At 37.8% G+C, this 20,908-nt stretch overlaps 1 protein-coding gene across 14 annotated transcripts in view; it reads right to left on the minus strand.

Moving 5' to 3' along the window:
- The window catches only part of SYNE1 (spectrin repeat containing nuclear envelope protein 1), a 330,006-nt gene that overhangs the window by 32,291 nt on the left and 276,807 nt on the right, over positions 1–20,908 (minus strand). For all 14 annotated transcript variants that reach the window (XM_040598155.1, XM_040598156.1, XM_040598152.1 and 11 more), the window contains 8 exons: positions 19,423–19,581; positions 18,748–18,914; positions 11,605–11,767; positions 7,644–7,831; positions 5,336–5,486; positions 2,272–2,454; positions 1,725–1,862; positions 814–1,005 (listed from right to left, as the gene is read on the minus strand). In XM_040598155.1, the coding sequence (XP_040454089.1) occupies positions 814–1,005; positions 1,725–1,862; positions 2,272–2,454; positions 5,336–5,486; positions 7,644–7,831; positions 11,605–11,767; positions 18,748–18,914; positions 19,423–19,581 (1,341 nt within the window). The remainder of the gene's footprint in view (positions 1–813; positions 1,006–1,724; positions 1,863–2,271; positions 2,455–5,335; positions 5,487–7,643; positions 7,832–11,604; positions 11,768–18,747; positions 18,915–19,422; positions 19,582–20,908) is intronic.

The raw sequence follows: 20,908 nt of genomic DNA on the forward strand, positions 1-20,908 counted from the left end.
CACTGCATGGTCAACCTGGCTTGGCGAAATAAAGTAGCATTAAGCAACGGTCACAGTGATGGGGTTTCCATTTTGCATTCTTTTGCATTTTCCTTAATTATTTTAAGGTGCACTAAAAACCAAAGCAACAAAAAAATTCATAATGCAAGCTCATTTTAGTAACTTAAGGCACCACAAAGTCTCACATCAAGCGTATCCAGGCTTTTTACTGATGCCACTGCAATGCAGACATCAAGTTCAAGAAAACTCTGGAATCAAGTCATAGGAAGTATATGTGATCTTTATCACGAACGCTAGTGTCACTATATTCTTTCATATTTGAAAAATCCTGGGTTTTGTTCCTTTCCTTCCACAGGAGTTGAGCTACCAAAAATCATTATTCAACTGTGTGTTCAGTTCTATAGAAAAATGTTTATTCTGATGGGAAAAAACATTTTATCATTGTGTTTCAAACAAACAGAACCCAATAAGCAGCCAATGAAGCTATCTGACAGAGCAGGGAGATGTTCTTATTCTTACTGCCAGTACTACACTGCTACCCCCATTAATAAAGTTTTTAAAATCTCCAATTTGCATGGATTTTCATGATGACTTACAAAAATTCCAGATCTAGTGAGTTTGCTTTCTGAACAGGACAAAAATAGCAGATAATGAAGGGAGGCAGAAGGTCAGGGTTGTAACAAAATTAAACCACAGGATTTTTGGAAAGTTACAGAAGTTTCACATTAGTTTGTTTCAGCATCTTTCTCTCTCCTCATTCTTGTAAAACAGCAAACAAACCAAACAAATACGTCGGTATGTAGGTATACACACAGGAAGGCGGATGAGTTTCTTGTGATAGCGTTCCACACGTCCAAAGACCTCTTGACAGTAACGACGCAGCTCATCTAGCTCTTCTTCAATGACAGCTGCATCCATGGGCTCACTTTTCTCAATGAGTTGCTCACCCTGCACAATTATCTGCTCAATTTTGTTGTTGTTCAGTGAAATTTCTTGCTGAAAAGCCTGTATAAAAGAGAAGCCCATGCTTTATCAATGGAACCAACATTGTAACAACCTAAGTTATTAAGAATGCAAACCTTAAGAATTTTTCAGCAAGAGTGGTGTGTGGGTAACTAACAGGGATTGTTCCAAATATTCTGGCATGAGCAACAGTGAGCAATTAAATTTAGCATTCCACAGTCTCTCCAGCTTAAAAACAGTGATACTTACTGGTTTACCATCTCATTCCTCGCTTGTTGTATTTGGAAAGAAAGCTCTTCTCTAAACAAGCCATGACCATGACCAAATGTCTAGAATGAACACAGATGCTAAAACTAACACACTGGAATTTTGGATAATACGACATTTGATATTTTTCTCTCCAGATAATGACTTTTCTGATGCAGAAATGGCTGACAAATGTAGTAATTCTTAGGTGTCAGCAATAATGGAGAGTTGACATCAATAATTTTTATTGACATTTCCTCTTTTGATTAGGGAATGGAGACTATCACCCTTGCTTTTTTGAAAATTTTCACAGCTCAAAGATCTTTTACTCTGGCAGACAAGTACATACCGAAACCTGACAGCCTGTAAGTTCTGAGGCTAAAGTCTCAGTCTGCCAGTAAGAGACTGTGTTGAGCTGCATTTTTTGCATATTGTTTCTTAAATTCTTTTCCCATCATGAATGTTTTTATTCCTTCTCTCATCCCTCCTCCTGTTACCATTCAATTATTCTTTACCTTAAGTTGCTTTATCTTTGCTTGGACATCACACTCTGAGAAATGCTCAATGTTGGTCAGCTGCAGGTCCATCTCTGTTAGCCATACCAGGATGCTATCACGTGCCGTCTCAAACTCCTCACGCTGGCCAATAAAATGCTGGGGAGTGCAAAATGGAGTAGCATGAAATAACCAAACAACTCAAAAACCCCCAGCAATAGTGGTTCTCCAAGGAAACGGCTATCATGCCCATCAAACCTAACCTAAATTCAGTACACCATCTTTCCTTTTCTACATGCCTTTCAGTAACACCATCTACAGCTGCAATTAGCTGACCTATGAAAGCTATCTTCTGTGAAGGAGGTGGTGTTTGAGGTCACCAAGCATTTCCCTACAGATTTCATGCTTTGGTTACCTCAGGCAAAGTAGACTGATGAGCTCCCTTCCTCTTCCAAAGATAGAAATCCCCTCAAAACCACTGCAAATGCATTAAACCAGGAAGCTCCTTGAGCACTCCTGTTTTGTAAGTATAGTAGTGAACTTGAAGGGCTAAAAAATGGAAAAATACTTTTAGCCTGCGCAGGATGGAGGTAACTCGCTTTTGTAAGTTGTCCCATCTCTGGTTCCCCTCATGAACCATCTGCTTAAGGCTGCAGTCAGAGTCAGTGCGATTCTCTCGGGCCAGGCGGCGATACTGTTTATTGATCAGCTCCAGCTGAGTCAGACTTTCATGCACTTGTCTCTGGAAGGCCTAAAGCAAATGAACAAAAGACACCATCAGATTTTTAATAACTGAAATCAGGATACATATATTACTGCCTCCCTTTATTCTGACCCTGCTTTTACGTTCTGACCTGTGTTAGCTGAAAGATTTTGCTATGGATGCAGACACCTCCTGAGGGTTATCATAATGAGAGGCTGCCTTCTAATTAAAATGAGCAAAAAAGGAAAAGACTTTACAAAACTGACATAGTTCACTGGATGAGAAATTGCAACATGAATACCCATTAAAATGGCAAATCAGCAACCAAAAAAAAGACTCCCCTTTTGACTCAATTGTATGCCTTCGTATTTGAGAACAGAATACAAACAATGAATATGAAATATCTTTTTTAAAATGAACAGAAATCCAAGATTCCTGTGGCTTCACTGGATTTCCTCACACACACTGAATTTGCTGAAGTGCAAACATTGAAGACGTTTGAGCAATTGTTTATTCTTTTACCAAAAATAGTGAAAAACGGTACTGAAGGAATCATCTTTTTACTTCCAGTATACTGGTATATAAGTAAGTTTTGTCTTAAAATTTTAATGTGAAGATAATTTAATGAACATCCCTACCAACTTGTGGCTGGACAAGTGTCTGCACCATGTACTTTCAGTGCTTCCTCTACTGTTAGAAAAGCTTCAGTCACCCAGCTGGGGAGCAGCAACAATAGGTGACTTAGCCCATGAGTTTCATGTTGTGACTAGCAACCACAAAGCAAACTGGAGAAAGCATATTGTAAAAAGCTGACTGAATTGATTCCTTCAAAAACAAATAAAAAAAAGAATAATTAAAAAAAACCCTACTTTTTTTTTATGTCGTCAAAGAAACAGAAAAGCAATCGATCAAAGGAAGACTTAAAAACATAGACTACACCAGCTCTTTTTTGAATATAAGTAGGTTTTGGCTTCCATTTTAGTTCTATAAGCTTGCTTTCTGGTATCTCACAATGAAAACAAACAGTGAATCAATTCCAAAATCAGATACCACCCTTACTAAGGACAGGAGAAGTATGATAGATTTTCTGTACAGCAATTTTCATTAAAATCAGCTAACACATGAGATTTCTATATAAACAATATATACTCTTTATATTGTACCAGTCAAAGCTAAAAATAAAATAAGCACATTTCTGCTGTAATACCAGAGACAAAAGTAACAAAGCTACTTAAAAAAAAAAAAATCAAGGTCACAGTCCTCTCAGTATACCTATTCCCCTCATTACATGGCCTTTAAATTGGGTAGGGAGCAACCAACACTGAGCAAACAGGAGTGAAAACTCAGTAGAACTGAATTCACTTCAAATTGCACAAGGAGGCAATTCTCATATCAGAGGCACAAATCTGACTGTATTTACTAGGATCATGAAACCTAAAAGTGTGCAGTTGTGTTTCACCTGTTACCAAGACTTGTCCAGCAAAAGAACAGCTGTGTATTTGTCTTCCATTTTTTCAGCTCAGCTACACAAGAATGCATCTGTTGCATTCTTCCCTGTAAACTCTTTTCATTTCTCCAGAAAGTACTGGAGAGGAAGGAGTTTGATTTTGTGCAGTGAAGTTAGCAAGATCTATCTCTGACCTCCACACTCAGGAACTGAAAGGGTCTTGCATGGGCTGCTGGGCTTTTTTTTTTTTTTTTTTTTTAAACTGTAGACAGTAAAAAGTCCACAAGTCTGCAGGAGAGGGAACGTCACCATGAAGGCTGAGGTTCAACGACAATGACTGGGCAGTCAGATTAGCTGTAAAAAAAGACAGCCAAGATATTTTTGGTACTGTTTCTCATCACTAAACGAGAGATTTAGATCCTGATCACTGAAAAAAAGGGACAATGGGAAGGAGGTCTGAGACAGAGTACTTGTGTCCAGGAAGCAAACGTTTTTATACTATGGTAACCCACCTCACCATAATGAAGTCTAGCAGTGTTTAACAACAAAACCTGGCTGTTAAATTCAGAAATGTGAATGTCAATTATAAAACTTCAACCAGTGCTTCACATTATGTTTTTGAATTAATTGTTGAACCAAAAAGTATTAACTGGTATTAAGACACTGTTTAAAATTTGCATTTCTTTTCCATAGCAAATACTTTACAGCACTTTACAGAATTGCCTAAATTGTTCTCTTTCTTCAGAATTATTTTCCTCTCTTGTCCTGATATGCTCCTTGCAAATATGAAGCTAAGCAAAAGACTTTCACCTGTGACCAGCCACATGACATGTGTGTGTGCTTTACACACGGGAATAAATGCCATTTGAATTATTAGACAAGCCACCACATTGTAGTAGACACAACAGAGTTATGTAACAAGCTCTTAAGCATTGACTGAAGTGACAGCTTGTCAGTTTTGAAGCATGCACTTAACTTTTAAGTCACAGGGGATACCATGTGGACATATAACAATACTTGCACAAAGATGAATTTGAGGTATATGGATCTAAAATGGGGATACTGAACGAAAAGAGTTCTGAGGGCTGGTTTCAGAGAGTTACAGAATGAAGAGGAAGGATAAAGCCAAAGCAAAAGCTAAAACATACAGCATGCATTTGAAGAGGTGCTTGGTGAAGCGAGATTTATGAATGCTCTGGGGCACCTACTGATTAAACATATTTAAAAGTTGCAGAAATAAAAAAGGTGCTAACTTTGGTGAACAAAGCAAGTGAGAGTGGATTGATTCATTAGCATTTTCAGTTGCCACCTTCCACTTTATTTTCATCCTAGAAACTTGCTACTGAAGGCTGCTACAAAATCATCAACTCCTCTATATTAATACAGTGTCTCTGCTGAGTGACTTGTGTATGGGAAGGAAGAACACCAGCTGGCTTCTGTAATGTGATCAGTAGATATTACATTTCTACTATTATAAATCACCTCAAATTTCTTCAGTTCTTCCTTAGCAACCGTGTAAAGCACACCAGAGGAGCTTGGGAAAGCAGCTGTCCTCTCAGAAGTTTTTAGCCAGTCTTCAAACCTAGAGTAGTCATCCAAAAACTTTTGCCATAGCCGCCACGTCTCTTCAATTCTGCAATAGATAATGGAAAATTACGGAATGCTCGGACTGAAGGCCAGCTGATCTACACAACTTTTAACTAATCGTCTACAACAGCAAAGTAGCGCTGCATCAGACAATAACCATTTTTTAATCCTAACTCAGACAGCCAGGCTGATAAACAGACCACAGGGAAGGCTGGCTCATTCCAGACTGAGCTAGAATAAGATGATGGCATTTTTTTTTTTTTAATGCATCTAATTTTGGCATCAGTATAAAAAGAAAGTTGTAAGTATGCAATACGAGCTCTAAAAATCTGAGCACATGCCAAATCACTTCTGAAATACAGTCACAGGGTAGGTACCTAAGCCAGTATTTTAGAGATTAGAAATTCCATGCTACCTTCAACTGCAGAACTTTTTCTTACAGGATGCTTAAGAAGTTGCAGGATGTATTTTAAAGTTCTCAGTCATTATTCTGCATTGCAAAGGGATATGAAATTTTTTTTGCATTCACCAACAAGTGGTAAAATGCTATCTCTCAATATACACTGTAAACATTTCTATTTTAAAAAATTAAAAGTCATTCCAACACTTAAAAACACCCCTTGACTTCAGTTGAATATGTAAAAATAGTGTCTGACTCTTGATCCTAAATCAAATTGGCTTGATACTGAGACTGTAAAATCCCAAGAACTTCAGCATCACTTGACTCCAAATAACAAGCTCTTTTTTTGGACAGGTTGTATTAAAGCAGAACTTTGTCTGTTTTTACATACAGAATACATCTTTCCCAAATCTTAGATATGCAAGTCTGAAAAGGACCTGATCCATGCAAAATTTATGCTTTGCTGATGATGTTTAACCTTAAGTTTGACAACTGGAAAGTTGCTTTTTAACATGAATAACTGTTTCTAGTACAATAAAGATTCTAAATACTGATACCTCAGTTAACTTACAAATCTGCATAAAGTGTGCATTGCAAGAAAGTAAAATAGAGTTCAATGCACTATTCCACATTAAATTAAAATAGTTCTGAATTAATTTGCTGGACACAATGGTATGAAGAGCTGTACATTTTCACGACAAACTGTGTCAAAAATAGAACGTATAAGCTGTATTTATATATATACACTATACAAGAATTACCATAGCAATATTATAAAATCAGTCAAAGATAGCAGTCTGTGGATATAAGGCGGCACAACTTAAAAGCAACATTTTTTTTGCACAAAATAATGAAAACCTTTACTAAATACATTAAGAATATCCCACAAAACCAAAGATCATATAAAGTTCAATTCAGCATTTTGAAGTCATAAACTTTACCTAGAGTTCTTGATGTGACTATGTAAACATCAGAGAAATTAGATTCATAACTTAAAAAGATACAGAGAAGATCTTCATAAATAGAGGAGTTCAAAAAGTTTAACATGTATTATTACTGGTTACATAGCACTGGCACAATCTAGCCTACATCACTATGACTATCAAACCCACCCGTGCTATCCTAGGTGTAAATAGAAAACAATGAATCATCTGGATACCGTGGACATGCAGGGTACAGATGGTCTAAGCATGAGCAGTAAACCAGACCACACCCAAGATGTTTGGGTGCTGTAGCCCATGCTTGCTCAGCAGAGCTAAGGTGGGCAGATGAGGAAATTCCATATGAGCGTCCAGTCCTACAATTCTTTCAAATAAACAAAATCGGACATAAGAGAAACTGCAGGGGAACATTAGGTGCATGAAAACTAACACCTGGAATAACATTCCACCATTCAGTAACTAGTTTCCCCAAGCTTCAGTAGTTCTGTGGTAAACTTAAGTGTTACAACTCCCCCTTTTAGGTCATGTTTTCTAAATCTCTTGGATTCACTGCTGTCATCTAAGCTTTCTCTATTTTCTCGTAATTTCTCTGGGCCATGGGAAACAAGACATCATTCCATCAAAGGCCTTGTGAGCAAAATTTGATAACTGGTATCTGTACCTTGTACAAAGGCGCATACAAATGCAATCTGGAATTTCTTTTTTTCCCCCATACAGTAACAGCTATTGGTTTTTATTCAGTGTATGACCTTTTCCTGACCCCTACATCCTTTTCTTCAGTACTGCAACCCTATAACATATATCCCATCCTGTATTTGTGCCCGTGGAAGGAAATAATAACCTGTAGGCCCTTCAGACTTACTTAAGTCGCCTTTCCATTGACATTGCACAAATGTTCCTCCACCTTCTGTCCAGGTTGCGTGTAGCCTGCTGGATAGAGTCACACTCTGCTTCTGTGGCACAAGCATCACAGTCATGAAGAAGCACTTCACACAGATTGAGAACAGATGCCACTCCAGTGCTGTGTTTCTCTATGTCCCTCTGAAGTTCCTGCAAGTGAAGAAGTTAATTCTTAAGAGAAACTGCAAAACATGCATAACTACAAATGCCTTTCTCGGCTACTTATTAAAAAATAGATTTAATAAGCTTGTGAATGGGAGAAACACATTTAATGAATACCTATTAAGAGACTGCATCTGCACAAGTGGTATTGCAAAGTTATTAATGAAGCCAGGAGACCCTGGAAGCATGCACAGCTCCCCAGGGACTACAAACACCAAACCATAACCTGGGACAAACTGCCAGAGCACTGCATGCTCAGCTGAGCATCTTCCACACACATTTAATCAACATCACCAATGAACGGTGGAATTATTCCCAGCCCTTTCCCGTTATCACACTGTAAAGCAGCAGTTAGTAAGAGAAGTGTGACAAGAAAATACGTTCTTATCTACTGCAAAGGTTTGGTGGAGGCACCCTTTGTTAACCTACTCTTCCTCAGGTGAGCTAGCTGCAAAGTGGCAGGCTTGACATGGAGATTGGCAGCAGCATGTGTTGAACAGTGCATCTCTAGGAGGAGATTTTTCTTCCTTGAACTTTCCAATTCTATAGCATTTTCATTGGAAATGGAAAAGGAAAATTCAGGACAACTAAAGAAAATGCACTTACACTGTCTTAGCACTTATATGTGATCAGTATTATCTCTCCTGTTGGTTTCTTGGTTGCAATGGCTTTTCTACACTTGATAATGTTTCATCTTGAAGCAATGTTTCAGCTCATTTTGAACTACAGGTTCAAATTAAGACAAGCCATAAAAGTAATTAGCTATTGCTGTTGGATCAGCGCAAGGAAAAGAAACCCTGCTTGACTTCTGCCTATGTTTGCAATGAATCATCATAATGTTAGATGGAAAAATCAGGATGGACAATAACAAAGCCAAGACAACAACAATTCCAATAGTGACAAAGAAGTACTAACGTGACTACATCAAAAAGTGATACGTTGCATCTAGAATACTATGTTCACTTCTGATTCAGATGAAGAAAAGAACTGTTAAGACTAGAGTTAGAGATGTGGAAGTTTACTTAGGAGAACAAGAACTTGGCAGCTTGAGGACTGCTCTTTATAATTTTGCTAGTGAAGTAAACTGTAACATGCCAAGGGAAATATAGTGTCAACATATTGTCTCTACATACATTTAAGGACTAACTAGAGGAACTTTTCTTACAACTAGCAGTATGATGTTCTGAAAATGCCTTCCAGCAGGAAATGAGATCTGAATGTAGAATCTAAAAACCTCAGCAAATTTCAAATGGAGCAAGGTCAACTTGTAACAACCAGCTGATTTGATTGTTTGTGATAACTGGGGTTGCACTCAATGAAGTAATTTATTTCCTTTTCTCATCTATGAAACAGAAAGCTATTTTGTGAACTTCTACATGAGACCACCAAGCTGAAAAATGAGACCATCAAGTGGAAAATCACAATGTTTTCTTCCTCGGTGCTGGCCCTTTCACTTTCATTTGCCTGGAAAACACTCTTTCATTGTGATGTCCACGTGCTTACTCTTCTTTCTACCCATCCTGAAATGTTATATAAGGATGGATACTGTAAATAGATACTCTATTGAACACAAACTCCAGACAGCCATGAGACTTGAGGTTAAGTAAGTTCAGGTAACACAATCTCCTTCCTGCTGTTTTGGAGTACAGCAGTAGTGAGAACTCCCAGTTCATGGACCTGAGGATTCCTAAGGATTAAACTTTTTTATTTACCTACAGAACCTTTCTACAGGAAAGGCCTTACATTGTTTTTTCTCCATAGCCTTATATTTCTTCCCCACATTTTAAAATGGTCTGTGTTTATTAGAAAGCATTTAGCCTTTGAGTTAGTTCACAAAGGAACATGACTTTTATGCACAACTGTCACCCACATACAGCTTTTTTTTCCCAAAAGCAAACACATTTTTTTCCACATTTCAAGTAGTAGCAGATTGAGAAAGTAAACAAATAAGTAATCCTTGAAATGCAGTTAGCAACCCTAGGAAAAGTCTGCAGTGAAGTTACCCTACCTTCCCCAGGATATCCAGCTTCCATTGTATCTTTAATTTCACTACAGAGACCAGAAATCTGCAAAACTGACTGTTGGCTGAAGTGGTAGATAACAGTTACAGACATGGAATTTGGCCTTGATCTTTCAACAGTATAATATTTTTAATGTAATTTTGGATATGAACAACTGGTAGCAGTATCAGCAGGGAATATAATGACCTCGGTGGAAGATCAAACATGGAAAAGAACATAAGATCACTAACGGAATAAGAAAGAGGGATGAAATACTTGAGAAGATGGCCAATGTACTGGCCTTCTGAGATGCAGTGGATAGTGATGTAGCCTGCAACTAATAAAAAATACTGTTTGCCATACAGCAAAGACGGGTGGTTTTGGGTTTTTTTTTGGTGTTTTTTTTTTTTTTAAATTATTATAATAATCATGGCTTGCAGTGTTATCAAATCAAATCATCATCAAATTTCCAAACATGGCATCCTATCATGATAATTAACTTGTTTCTCTCCTTCGGAGTTCAAATTAAACCACTTGCACTTCTACAGAATATCACTGCACACTGTGACTACATGAGGATCACCACAAGGAAACAGCAGAAGGCAGAGATACACCAGTCTCTGTGCCCAGAACAAGTCCCCTAAGAAGTGGTTGTAACAAACTGTAGGATGACTGCATAGGAATGCTAGTAAAAAATCTCAAGTATCTGCTTTGTTGATAGCAATGTTTAGCCCTGCCCAGCACTTTATTGTCTCAGAAACACCACTCATTAATAACACTTGTGTGTTGCAAATTATTATCCCTATGTAAATAACATACAGAATATTAATAAACGATTCTGCACAGCTATGTAGCAAATCAGCTGGGGAGCTGACAAAAACTGAGGAGGTTTTTGGGTCTCAGTCCCACACTCAGATTAAAAGGGCAAAATGCCAGTTTGTACACTTCATAAACTAATCATTCCCAAAACATTCTGGCACTGCTCTTTTGACACATTTCTTGCCCTCTGGAGAAAGAACTCAGTTTCTTAATACTAATTCGTCTCCAGTGAGGCACCAGAAAGGTATTTTTGCCAGTAAATAATCAACAGGAACACAACAGAACAACAGTCATGTGCTTCTAGGTAAAAATGTGCTGGGCAGTGAAGTGGAACAGGAAAGAGAAGGTATAGCACATCTTCTTAGAAGTAACATTGGTTTTAGTGCCAAAACCTGGTTGACTTAACATTTTTCTGCCCATTCCAGTGTTGACTATTTTGTTCTAGCATTCATAAAGGCTTTGTGTCCTACAAACCAACCAATTTCAACTTCACATGTATAGCTCATGCATCTTTGCGTGCAAAGTGATTTCCAAACAAGCTGCAAAATAAAACTGAGTTAGAGAGGTTGCTAAACAATAGTAATCTCGAAGCATGTGCAAAATTTGCAAGGTCTAATAGGTGTCAGTTTTGCCTCTAGGTAGAGACAATTCAAACAAACAAAAACCACAAGCCCCAAAGGAAAAACAATTGCAATTATTCGTTCAGGTTACATCTCTTGATGCCTTACCTTTCTCGGAAAGGTCAATCAGCTCCTGGTGGATTCGATGTCAAAGCCAGCAGAAGGCTCTATAAGTGACACAGTAAGTACCACTTGCCTTGATATTTAAACACTTCTTTGCCTCATGCCCTCTCAGCATTGAGCCTGGGTATGGGCAGCCCAAGGACACTCTACTTTGGTTCTCCCCATGTCATCGTGCACCTGCTAAGTGTTTGTATTTTACCTGCTGTTCATTTAGCTTCCTTTGTATCTCCTCGGAGTCACAAGTTTCATAGACAATAGGTTTGGACAGCTCTGACTCAATGTGGGCAAGCCACGATCTCAGGCTACTCATGTTTTTATCCAGTTGCTGCACTGCAACGAGGGTCTCCTTCAACTTCTTTACCCTGTAAAGAAAATCAAAGAGCAGCATAACTACACCCGGAAGAAGAATTTCCACAGCATGCATTTCAGGAAGTTTTTAGAGAAATGTAACTTTGACGGCAAGTTCTGTTGTGTAGTTTTCTTTTATTATGTAACAGAAGCATATTATGTGCGCAAACAGTCTTGCATTCATAGGTTCCAGTTAAGAAAAAATAAGAGCCTACTGATGTCATGCAGCATTTTCAAAGCTTCTGTACCTTTACTGGTTGAGTTAAATATTTGTGAAGAAAGGTAAACTTCTGTTTTTTTAATGAACTCACACACACCAAAACCCCGAAACATTCTAAGTAACTTAGTTGTGCATTTGACCAACAGATGACAAAAGTTCTTCTTAGGCTACAAATTACTTAGCCATTTAACCAGTACTGGTGGTGGAGTGCACTGAGTGAACAGGTCTTTTTCACCCCAGTGATTTCTAAACATTGTCATAGAATGGTTTGGCTTGCAAGGGACCTTTAAAGGTCATCTAGTCCAACTCCCCCTGCAATAAGCAGGGACATCTTCAGCTAGATGAGACTGCTCAGAGTCCCATCCAAGCTGACCTTGAACATTTCTAGGGATGGGGAATCTATCACCTCTCTGGGCAACCTGTTCCAGTGTGAAGACTTGTCCTTGAATAAATAAGTTATAGAGGGAGAAATCCAGCTAAGAACTAGTGAGAAATCCTGAATCCCAAGGGCTGCTTTAAATTGTTCTTGGTCTTAATGGACTAGTTCAGATTTAAAAAGATGAAACTGGCCAGGAAAAATTAAATAGTGGATTTATTTTAATTAAGAGAACATCAAGCTTAGACAGTGAGGAAAATTTGACTAAACCTTCTTCCTCTCTTTGGTATTTTTTCCTTCAGTCTGTTTCAACTGCAAAAATGTCTGAGTAATTCTAATTCCCTCCTTCCTATTCCCATGTTACATAACGTACATTAGTGGATTCTGAAATTGTTTCTAAGCTTGCTTTTTTTTCTTCCATTTAAGTAGTACTACAAACAATTTTGAGTAACATTCCATTTTATGCTTCTATTGCTCTTTCACTTCAGTGTTTCAATATCAGAAACCTTTAAGAGATGAGTGCACCTGGGAATAGACTGTCTAGATATGGTTGAAAAATACAAGATTGCCAGATTCATCAAACAAACAAAATGCCACCTGACTACCCTGTAATTCAAACACGGCAATTCACATTTTTTCCATAGTACTAACCAGCAAATTTATCAAGTGTTTCCATATTTAAAGCAGTAGTTGCAACTGACCATTAAGAGTCTAATATGGGTGTCCTTCTCTTACCAAAGAGAAACGCAGAGATCTTAACATCATCAATTAAAAAAACTTAAAAGTTAAATCTTTCATTTTTCCACTCTTTCTAGCCCTCTTTTTAGATCACAGATGGTGAAACTATGGCTCTTTAGCACCAAACATGCTTAAGAACAGCTTGAACACATCTTGCTTGCCAGAATCTCATGACCAACAGCAGCAGGGTTGTGATCTGAAAAAAAATCTTGGTAACTGGAAAAAATCTGGGTAATCTTAAAATCTGGATATGAAGGGCCTGAAATCAACACAATCATGCTGAAAGACTGCCCCAGTTATCCTAAAACACAGTTATGGGTTTAGCCTTGGAGAGACACCAGGAGAACAATCAATGCCTGGGGGCACCATCTCCTTGTCACCTATGGTTGTACAGGCAGTGCTTTGTGGGTTTGGACCAACTGAATGTTGCTCATAGGGTGAGCAAAAATGTTAGTTATCACTCTTCTGGAATTCACATACAGCTTTCCAGTCTCTGACATTAATTAAAGAGGAGTGAAATCCTGCCCATTTTCTGCTTAGATTTCGAAGGCTGGATGCTGCTGATCCTTTGCAGGCATGCTGGAGCAGGAAAAGGAACAATGAGTCATGTCATCACTGTGTAGAAGCAATGTTATTCTATCATTTGCAAGCCCAAGTCGCAGACCAGGTTATTCTTGTTTGTAATTGTATAGTACCCTAACCTCTGTGGCGGATTTTATTACATTTTGCCCATAACACCTGATAAAGGCCCCGTCATTTAGAAAGTGCCCTCTTTGCCTCAGGCAGACTGCATGGGAATACATCCCTGCCGGAGTAAAAAACAACCCTGGCCCAAATAGTGCTGTTTTCAGTCACATGACCTAAGCTACCAAAGGGAGAAGTGTGACACAGTAAAAGAACACTCCAACCAAAACCTACTGCTAAACCTGCCCTCCCACCAAACCATTGCAATTCCCTGCACCTAAATACCAAAAGTTAAAAAAAGCACCACCACCACCACCCCCCCCCAGAAAAAGGACAACTCCCTTCCTGCCCCCCACTACATTTACTAAGACTGTTCTTTTCTGGTACAGAGTCTAACATAACAGGTTCCTTGCCCATGGTACAAATAGATGCAAATAAAAAAGTGCTTCTTGGAGTATGCTGGGCTTACTTTTTTTGGCTGAACTGCAATACAGTGTTATGCCTCCAGCTACTGTGAAAACATATCTGCAAACAAATAATAGATGTAATCCATCAAGTCTAAGAGTTTTCCTCTGAATTTTAGCAGGCAAGATGCCCATGGTCTTCATCTCACTGAATATTATGCCTGTGTACAAACAATTACATAATGTGTGTGCAACAAAATTAGCTCTCTCTTAAAAATATAGCAGGTCAAAATCCCGTATTTCCATGCTAATGGTGGGGCCTGAAAGCTAATGAAACTAAAAGCCCTGCTCAGAGACAAAGGACAAATTATAAACCATTCAATTATGTTGGATCCCTAGCCAACCGCAATTTTGCCCTTTTGAAGTTCCATTTACAAGATTTCATTTAAACAGTTAATTATTCCAATAATCATCTCGTGCTTTTGTTACAGCTTTAAGCATGTTACTGCAAGAGACTTGAGGTAACTCCCCTCCTTCATAATCAAGAGTCCACATTGAAATCAAAGGCTTGGACCCATAACATGGTTGCTTTACAGGTTGTTTTTTATATAACACACACACACCAGTGTTCCTACATTTTAGAAATACTTAAGACTCTCAGAAGGGAAAATACTGCAGAATTCAATTGTTTACTGACAAAAACTTATCTGAAAATTTGAATGGGCTCATGATGCTTATGTTTCCCTTTTCCAATTACTGTGCTTTGGTTATGCCGAGAAAGTAATAACTTTAAAATATCTATTTTACATTAAGAAAAGGCAGTGGGAGAAAAACTCAGAGCTGAAATTAAGCCCAAGCATCTTTAATTTATCTAGTCCCAAATTAGACAGCCTTAGATTCCACTTCAACCTAAAGAGGAACAACTCTGTAAATGCCTAACTATGCATCATATAGAGCTCATAGCTATTGCATTAGTAATTTAGACAGCTGGTTACTAATATTAAACTTTAAAAAAACACATGAAAAAAGTCAGTAAGAGTGCATTAGCTATGTCTGTACAAAGCCAGTAGAAAGCAGACACTTTTTTTTTTTAAATATCTACTTGGAACTGGAGACAAAGTTTCAACAAACAGTCTATGAAATAGTGAAAAATACTACACTGTTAAAACCAGTGTTTTTAAAAAATCAGTTTAAAATAATCTTTTTATGAATAAAAAAGATCTATTGGTCAAAGCACAGTACTATTGTGTAGCTGGACACTAGTACTGTCAGTTATATTTGCTCTTCAGACCACAGTTTCTCCTTTCAAAGAGCAAATTTCTAGAACTCTGGACAAAACAAAACTTCTAGAAAAGATAACATGAATAGGGATAAAGAGAAGATGAATCAAAAATCTAGGATGATGTAGGCTGAGTTTAAGTATTACATGCAGTAACAAAACAGTCATTAATAGGTACAGTACAGACCGGCTTCAATAAGTTAAGTTTGAAACACTTTAGAGCTTCTCTCCTTCTCTGCCTTTTGCTTGTAGCCATGCCCCTTTGATGACACAAACAGTGAGCAGACAAATACAAAGTCTGCTTTTTCTCATGCGTGTACATACTCTTGTATTTAAAAACAGCAGTAAAACCAGTATACAGCTTCTTCCAGACAGCAAAGAGTTTTACTAGTTCTAAGTCTGCATCAGTAGCAAAAAATTATTCTGGGATCCAAAAGTACTAGCTGTAAAACAAATTATGCTCTTACCACTGTAAATATTTTTAAACTGCGCAGAAAACACTAATTTCTAGCTAAGGCAGTGATTTCTACATATCAATATTTCAATTAGTTTCTCATCAAGACAAGACTTCAGAAAGAACTGTATCAATCAAAAGCAAACAAAAATAGCTGCCTGCCTTGTGATATCACAATTACAGTCTGGGAGATCTGAATCCACACTGCCGTCCTCTGCCATCCTCACAGCACGCAAGTCCTCTGCCACCACCATGAAATTTTCCAGCATTAAAAAGAAGAACTTCCACTCCAAAAGCCTGCAAACACTGTGCTTTGGGCGGGGGGAGGAAAGGGGAAACACTTCTCTTTGCTGGTGAGTACTGTACAGAAAATGCTGCATGCCAAACAAATGTTAGCAGCCGTTGCTTGATAACATGAGACTGAATGGTGACAAGTGGTCATGCTTCTAAATAAAACCTGCATTCATCAACATGTGCCAGACTTGATCTCCAGGAATGTGGACCGTGAGTGCTAGGGGAAGGGATGAAAACACACAACAAAGCCTTCTTTGCAAAGCCTGAGCAGTTGCAGTATTAGCACTGCTTCCTGGCTGTACACATCTATAACATTTTTTGCACTGCGTTGACATATCAGAAAAAATCATCTGAAAGGAATAAAATGTTCTAGAAGGCCAGAAACAGATGAGACTGATGCAGAGACACAACTACCTTTCTGTAGCTGCCTCTTCTCCAGTTAGAGACCTCCTCAGAATGGAGAGGCAATTAAAAAAACATAGGTAAGGAAACAGAATGTAAGAAAGAGCCTTTTACAGGTGAATGGAGAAGTTCCACTGCAGAGCATGAAATCAATAGGTAAAGATTCAGACTGGACACATATTACCATAATATATTACTAAAGCATTTTCACAGAGCACTTTCTGTTCATTCATAGTTGTAGGAAACAAACTATTAAGAAAAATGCTCTAGGCAAGGGATGACTGTAGCTTTGCAGAAAAATACGCCGGCTCTGATAATTTATTAATGCTGTCAGGGATCCAGAATATGAAAAGATGTATTTCATTCTCAACCTCAGAAAAATTAATCTGCATTTACTTGCTGAGTGCAGCCAAAATCGTATTATATGATATATTCCAGACTCCGAAGTATCATAGCAGGAACACACCACAATATGTAACAACATATTCTGAAGAGCCTCTGGAGCCTTCTAAAAATTGTCTTGGGGGATGCAAACCTTTTGTCCAGTGGGAATTAGACAGCAATACAAGTACTTTGTACAGACATTAATCAACAACTTGGGCTTTAACTGCTGTCAGCCTGAACTACAGCTGAGTTAGCAAAATAACCACAACCTAGAATCAAACCTCTCCACCATTTACTTCCCAACTTCAGCAATGCAACATTCAAACTTCGCAGAGTTTTTTTTTCACTTCAGTAAGCACTAGGATGGAAAGGGTTATATGTTTTACTGCATACAATAGTGCTGAGCAAGCTAGCTGAGAAGGCTAAGTTGAAAAATAAATCTGGAAATAAAAGTAAATAAAGATTTTATATAAATTGGTTTAGAACTAGGGCTTGACACTCTGCTTCATGATAACAGAATGAGAAAGTTTAAGTGTATAATATTGCAGTTTATATCTCCCCACTCCAAGAATGATACAGGATCCTGACCCTATAGAGGACTCTAACTTCTAATACTGAATAGACGATACAGATCTTTTAAAGATGTGTATTGCAGTTTCTGAATACAATCACTTTTCACTAGAAACTTCCTGAAGGTATTATTTAACACTTGTCCAAGTAGGTGTTTCAAAAGACAAACACAAAAATATGGCAAATATACTTCATGTTCAATAACTGGTGATGTATCACATCCTCTGAAACCAGCAGGCTCCTTAACCATAACACACCACTTCCTGACTTAATTGTGCTGTAAGAAACATACAGTGTTTGTTACTTTAAAATGAACTACTATAAAAGGAGCTGGAGCCACCAGAATGCTTCTGCTTACATAAAATTTACTGCTCCCGTGCTTACAGATTTCAGAGCAGGAACGCAGTAAAACCATATTAAAAAAGAACAGATGAAAAAAGACAATGGAACTAAACAAACCCTTTTGCAACTAACAGGACTAAAGTATTACTAATTCGTATGTCCTTACATCACAGAAGCGTAAAATATAAAGTGTATGTACATTTTATGAAGTGTAAACTTGTGACAAAATCACTGTTGTTAATGGCAGCCTGTAGCACATCTCAATAGAAAGTACTGAAAACAAATAAATTGGTTTCTTCACGTATCAAACAAAAATCCTCTATTTCTTTAAGTTATGAAAAATGCTGTTATGTTTTTCACCTTGAGTAGTAAGAATCTTTAAGCCCACTGTGCATGTCTACCTGCAGTTACTCTTCTCCATCCGTGAAAAAATCATCAGGCAGGAAAACTAAGACTCAGTTTTGGAACTGCTCTTCTCAAAATCCAAAACTACAAATGCACTGTTTCAATTCCTCTGCCAAGAATATTTAGAAAAACTGCATTTGTGCCCAGTTTTAAGCACTCATCTGAAATAAGATGCTACTGGAGGAAGGCTCACTAAATCTGACTGAAACCGATCCTGTGTCTTTCTAGCAGAAAATGTATTGAATTGACTCTTCTTGAAGAAATGTCAGGTAATATAAAGTGAAACAGGAAGGTGAATGTCATAGAAATGTGTTGATGGTTAAGAATAAGCTCGTTTCACAGTCAATGACGAAAAGGCAGACAATAAAAAGATTTTAAGTTCATGACATCCAGCATATTAATCTGTTCCACATAGCATGTAGACATAAACCAACTGTTTTACCTGGCTGCAATAAGATCTAGGAGATGTTGCCACCTGTCATTGATCTTGCCAAGTTTGTACTCTATCTCTGATGCCTTACTCTCATGGCTGGCTTTAGCAAGTCGCTCTCCCATTTGCTGGAGCTGGATTTTGTTCTTCTGGGCTACAGCAATTTCCTCTTGATAATCCTGGACAGTAAAGAGCAATCAGAACTCAAGGTACTTATTCTGAGTACACTCTGCTCTACACTCTAAAGAAACCTTAAAACAATACATGTGAATGTTATTTTTTTAGTAATTGGTACCGTGGAGAAACAACCTCTTAAATATTAGATGTATAACCATGAAAAACTTTATCAGGATGAAAAAAACCCCAAAACACAAAACACAACACCTTCCATAAATATATCTGCTATGCTTAAACTCATTACAGGCAATTCTGATTGGACGTTTAGTAAACCATTCAGACACCTTTTGACTTTGCATTTACTTAATTTTCTGGTACCCTTGGGAGGTCCTACCTCAAGAAAGACAGTAAAATGCTGATAGTGAGAGAGCACAAACACACAGTCCTACTGGAACTTATAAACATCACTGTAAGGTAAAAACTCCATTTCAGCTAATTCAGTATCCTCTTTGCAACACAACACAAGCAAGCAGTTCAAGAAGAGCATGTAAGTGTACATGCACTGTGTACCTTTTTCAGTTTCTCAATCATTTCTTCTATGAGGATGTCACCATTTTGAGAAACTTTACTTTCCATTTGTGTCAGCCACTCACAGAGCTCCTTGTTCTTCTCACTGAAGACAGCCCACTCATTCAGTCTCTCACTAACTTGTTGTCGACGTAAGGAAACCTTAAAGCATTTGCAGAGTATAAATAAAAACAAACTAGTAAATGTATTTAAGAGATGATTGAAAAACTGCTTCAGTGTGAATTCCTCTGGCCCTGTAAAAGTGTTCCAGCCACTTACGTGCCATTAAAATAAGCTGGAGTTGTACTGCAAAAGTTTTGTGTGACTTTCTGTGAGTTTAGAGATACGTGTTAATCTCAGGTTTCCTGTTAGCTACGTCCTACACACAGAAAGAGGCATCCAAGTGTTACACTTAGTAGCCTGTCAGTATCTTGTTCTACAACATCTGTAACCCAAAGGTTTCATTAGAAGATAAAAATAAAATTCCTTGCTATTTTTGTTCACATATGAAATGCTGTTAAGTACATTAATACTTTATTTTTAGTTGAAGAGATTAAATAAAAAAGGATTATATAAATGCTTGACCAAAGCAAAACCAAAAGATAAATACATAACATATGAACTCCAAAACACTCTGTAACTTCTGCATAAGCATGATTTGTAAGTACAAAGCTAAATCAAAGATACACTATATTTTTCATAAGCAATTCTCTACTTGAGTCCCAATACACTCATTTCATAAGACAGTTATTTCTCCTAAACAGGCATGATACCTTGAGGAATTTCAAAGGACTGAGGTGTGTCCTGACAGGAAAGAACAGGCATAAAACATCCAACTGGCAAATGCTATAGTTAATACATGAGGAAGGAGAACATTGCTATGTTAAAGAAATTGCTATAGCAGTGGTATATAGCATCACAGACTATGAATAGTAATAGACAGACAAAGATGGACATTGAAATCAAAATAGCAGCAGAGGGCGTGCAGCAGTCACCTCTCCAGTTTCAGACATTTGTACAGCTACTTACTTCCTCCCCATTGTAACCTGCATTGTTTCTGACTTTGTATCAGCATTTCAGCTGCGAAGATGAAGACTGCATCTGCTCTTTCATAAACAAGAGCGATGTGTTCTTTAACTACCATATTAGGCTTAAGAGGGGCATACACATGATCTTACATTTCCTTTTTGCAGTTCTAAACTTGATGGCAGCTTTCCGGAAATAAGCAACGGTTGAACAAAGTGTTGCACTAGGTTACATCCTGAAATATTCAGTACACACAAAACTAAGATAAACTCCTTTACTTGGCTCCCTCCTTTACCATAAACATACATGCAGTGACTACACCATGGTTTAGATGTATCTACGTTGGCTCACTGAAATGCAACTAACCCAACAAGTTCTGTGATGTTAATTGTGAAGCGTTTTTCTGACTTTGGGGTGTTTTTGAAGCCTTCACAGGTACCTTATATGAGGTAACTATTTCGTA

The sequence above is a fragment of the Falco naumanni genome, chromosome 6 (genome assembly GCF_017639655.2).
Source record: "Falco naumanni isolate bFalNau1 chromosome 6, bFalNau1.pat, whole genome shotgun sequence".
Lineage (NCBI taxonomy): Eukaryota > Metazoa > Chordata > Aves > Falconiformes > Falconidae > Falco > Falco naumanni.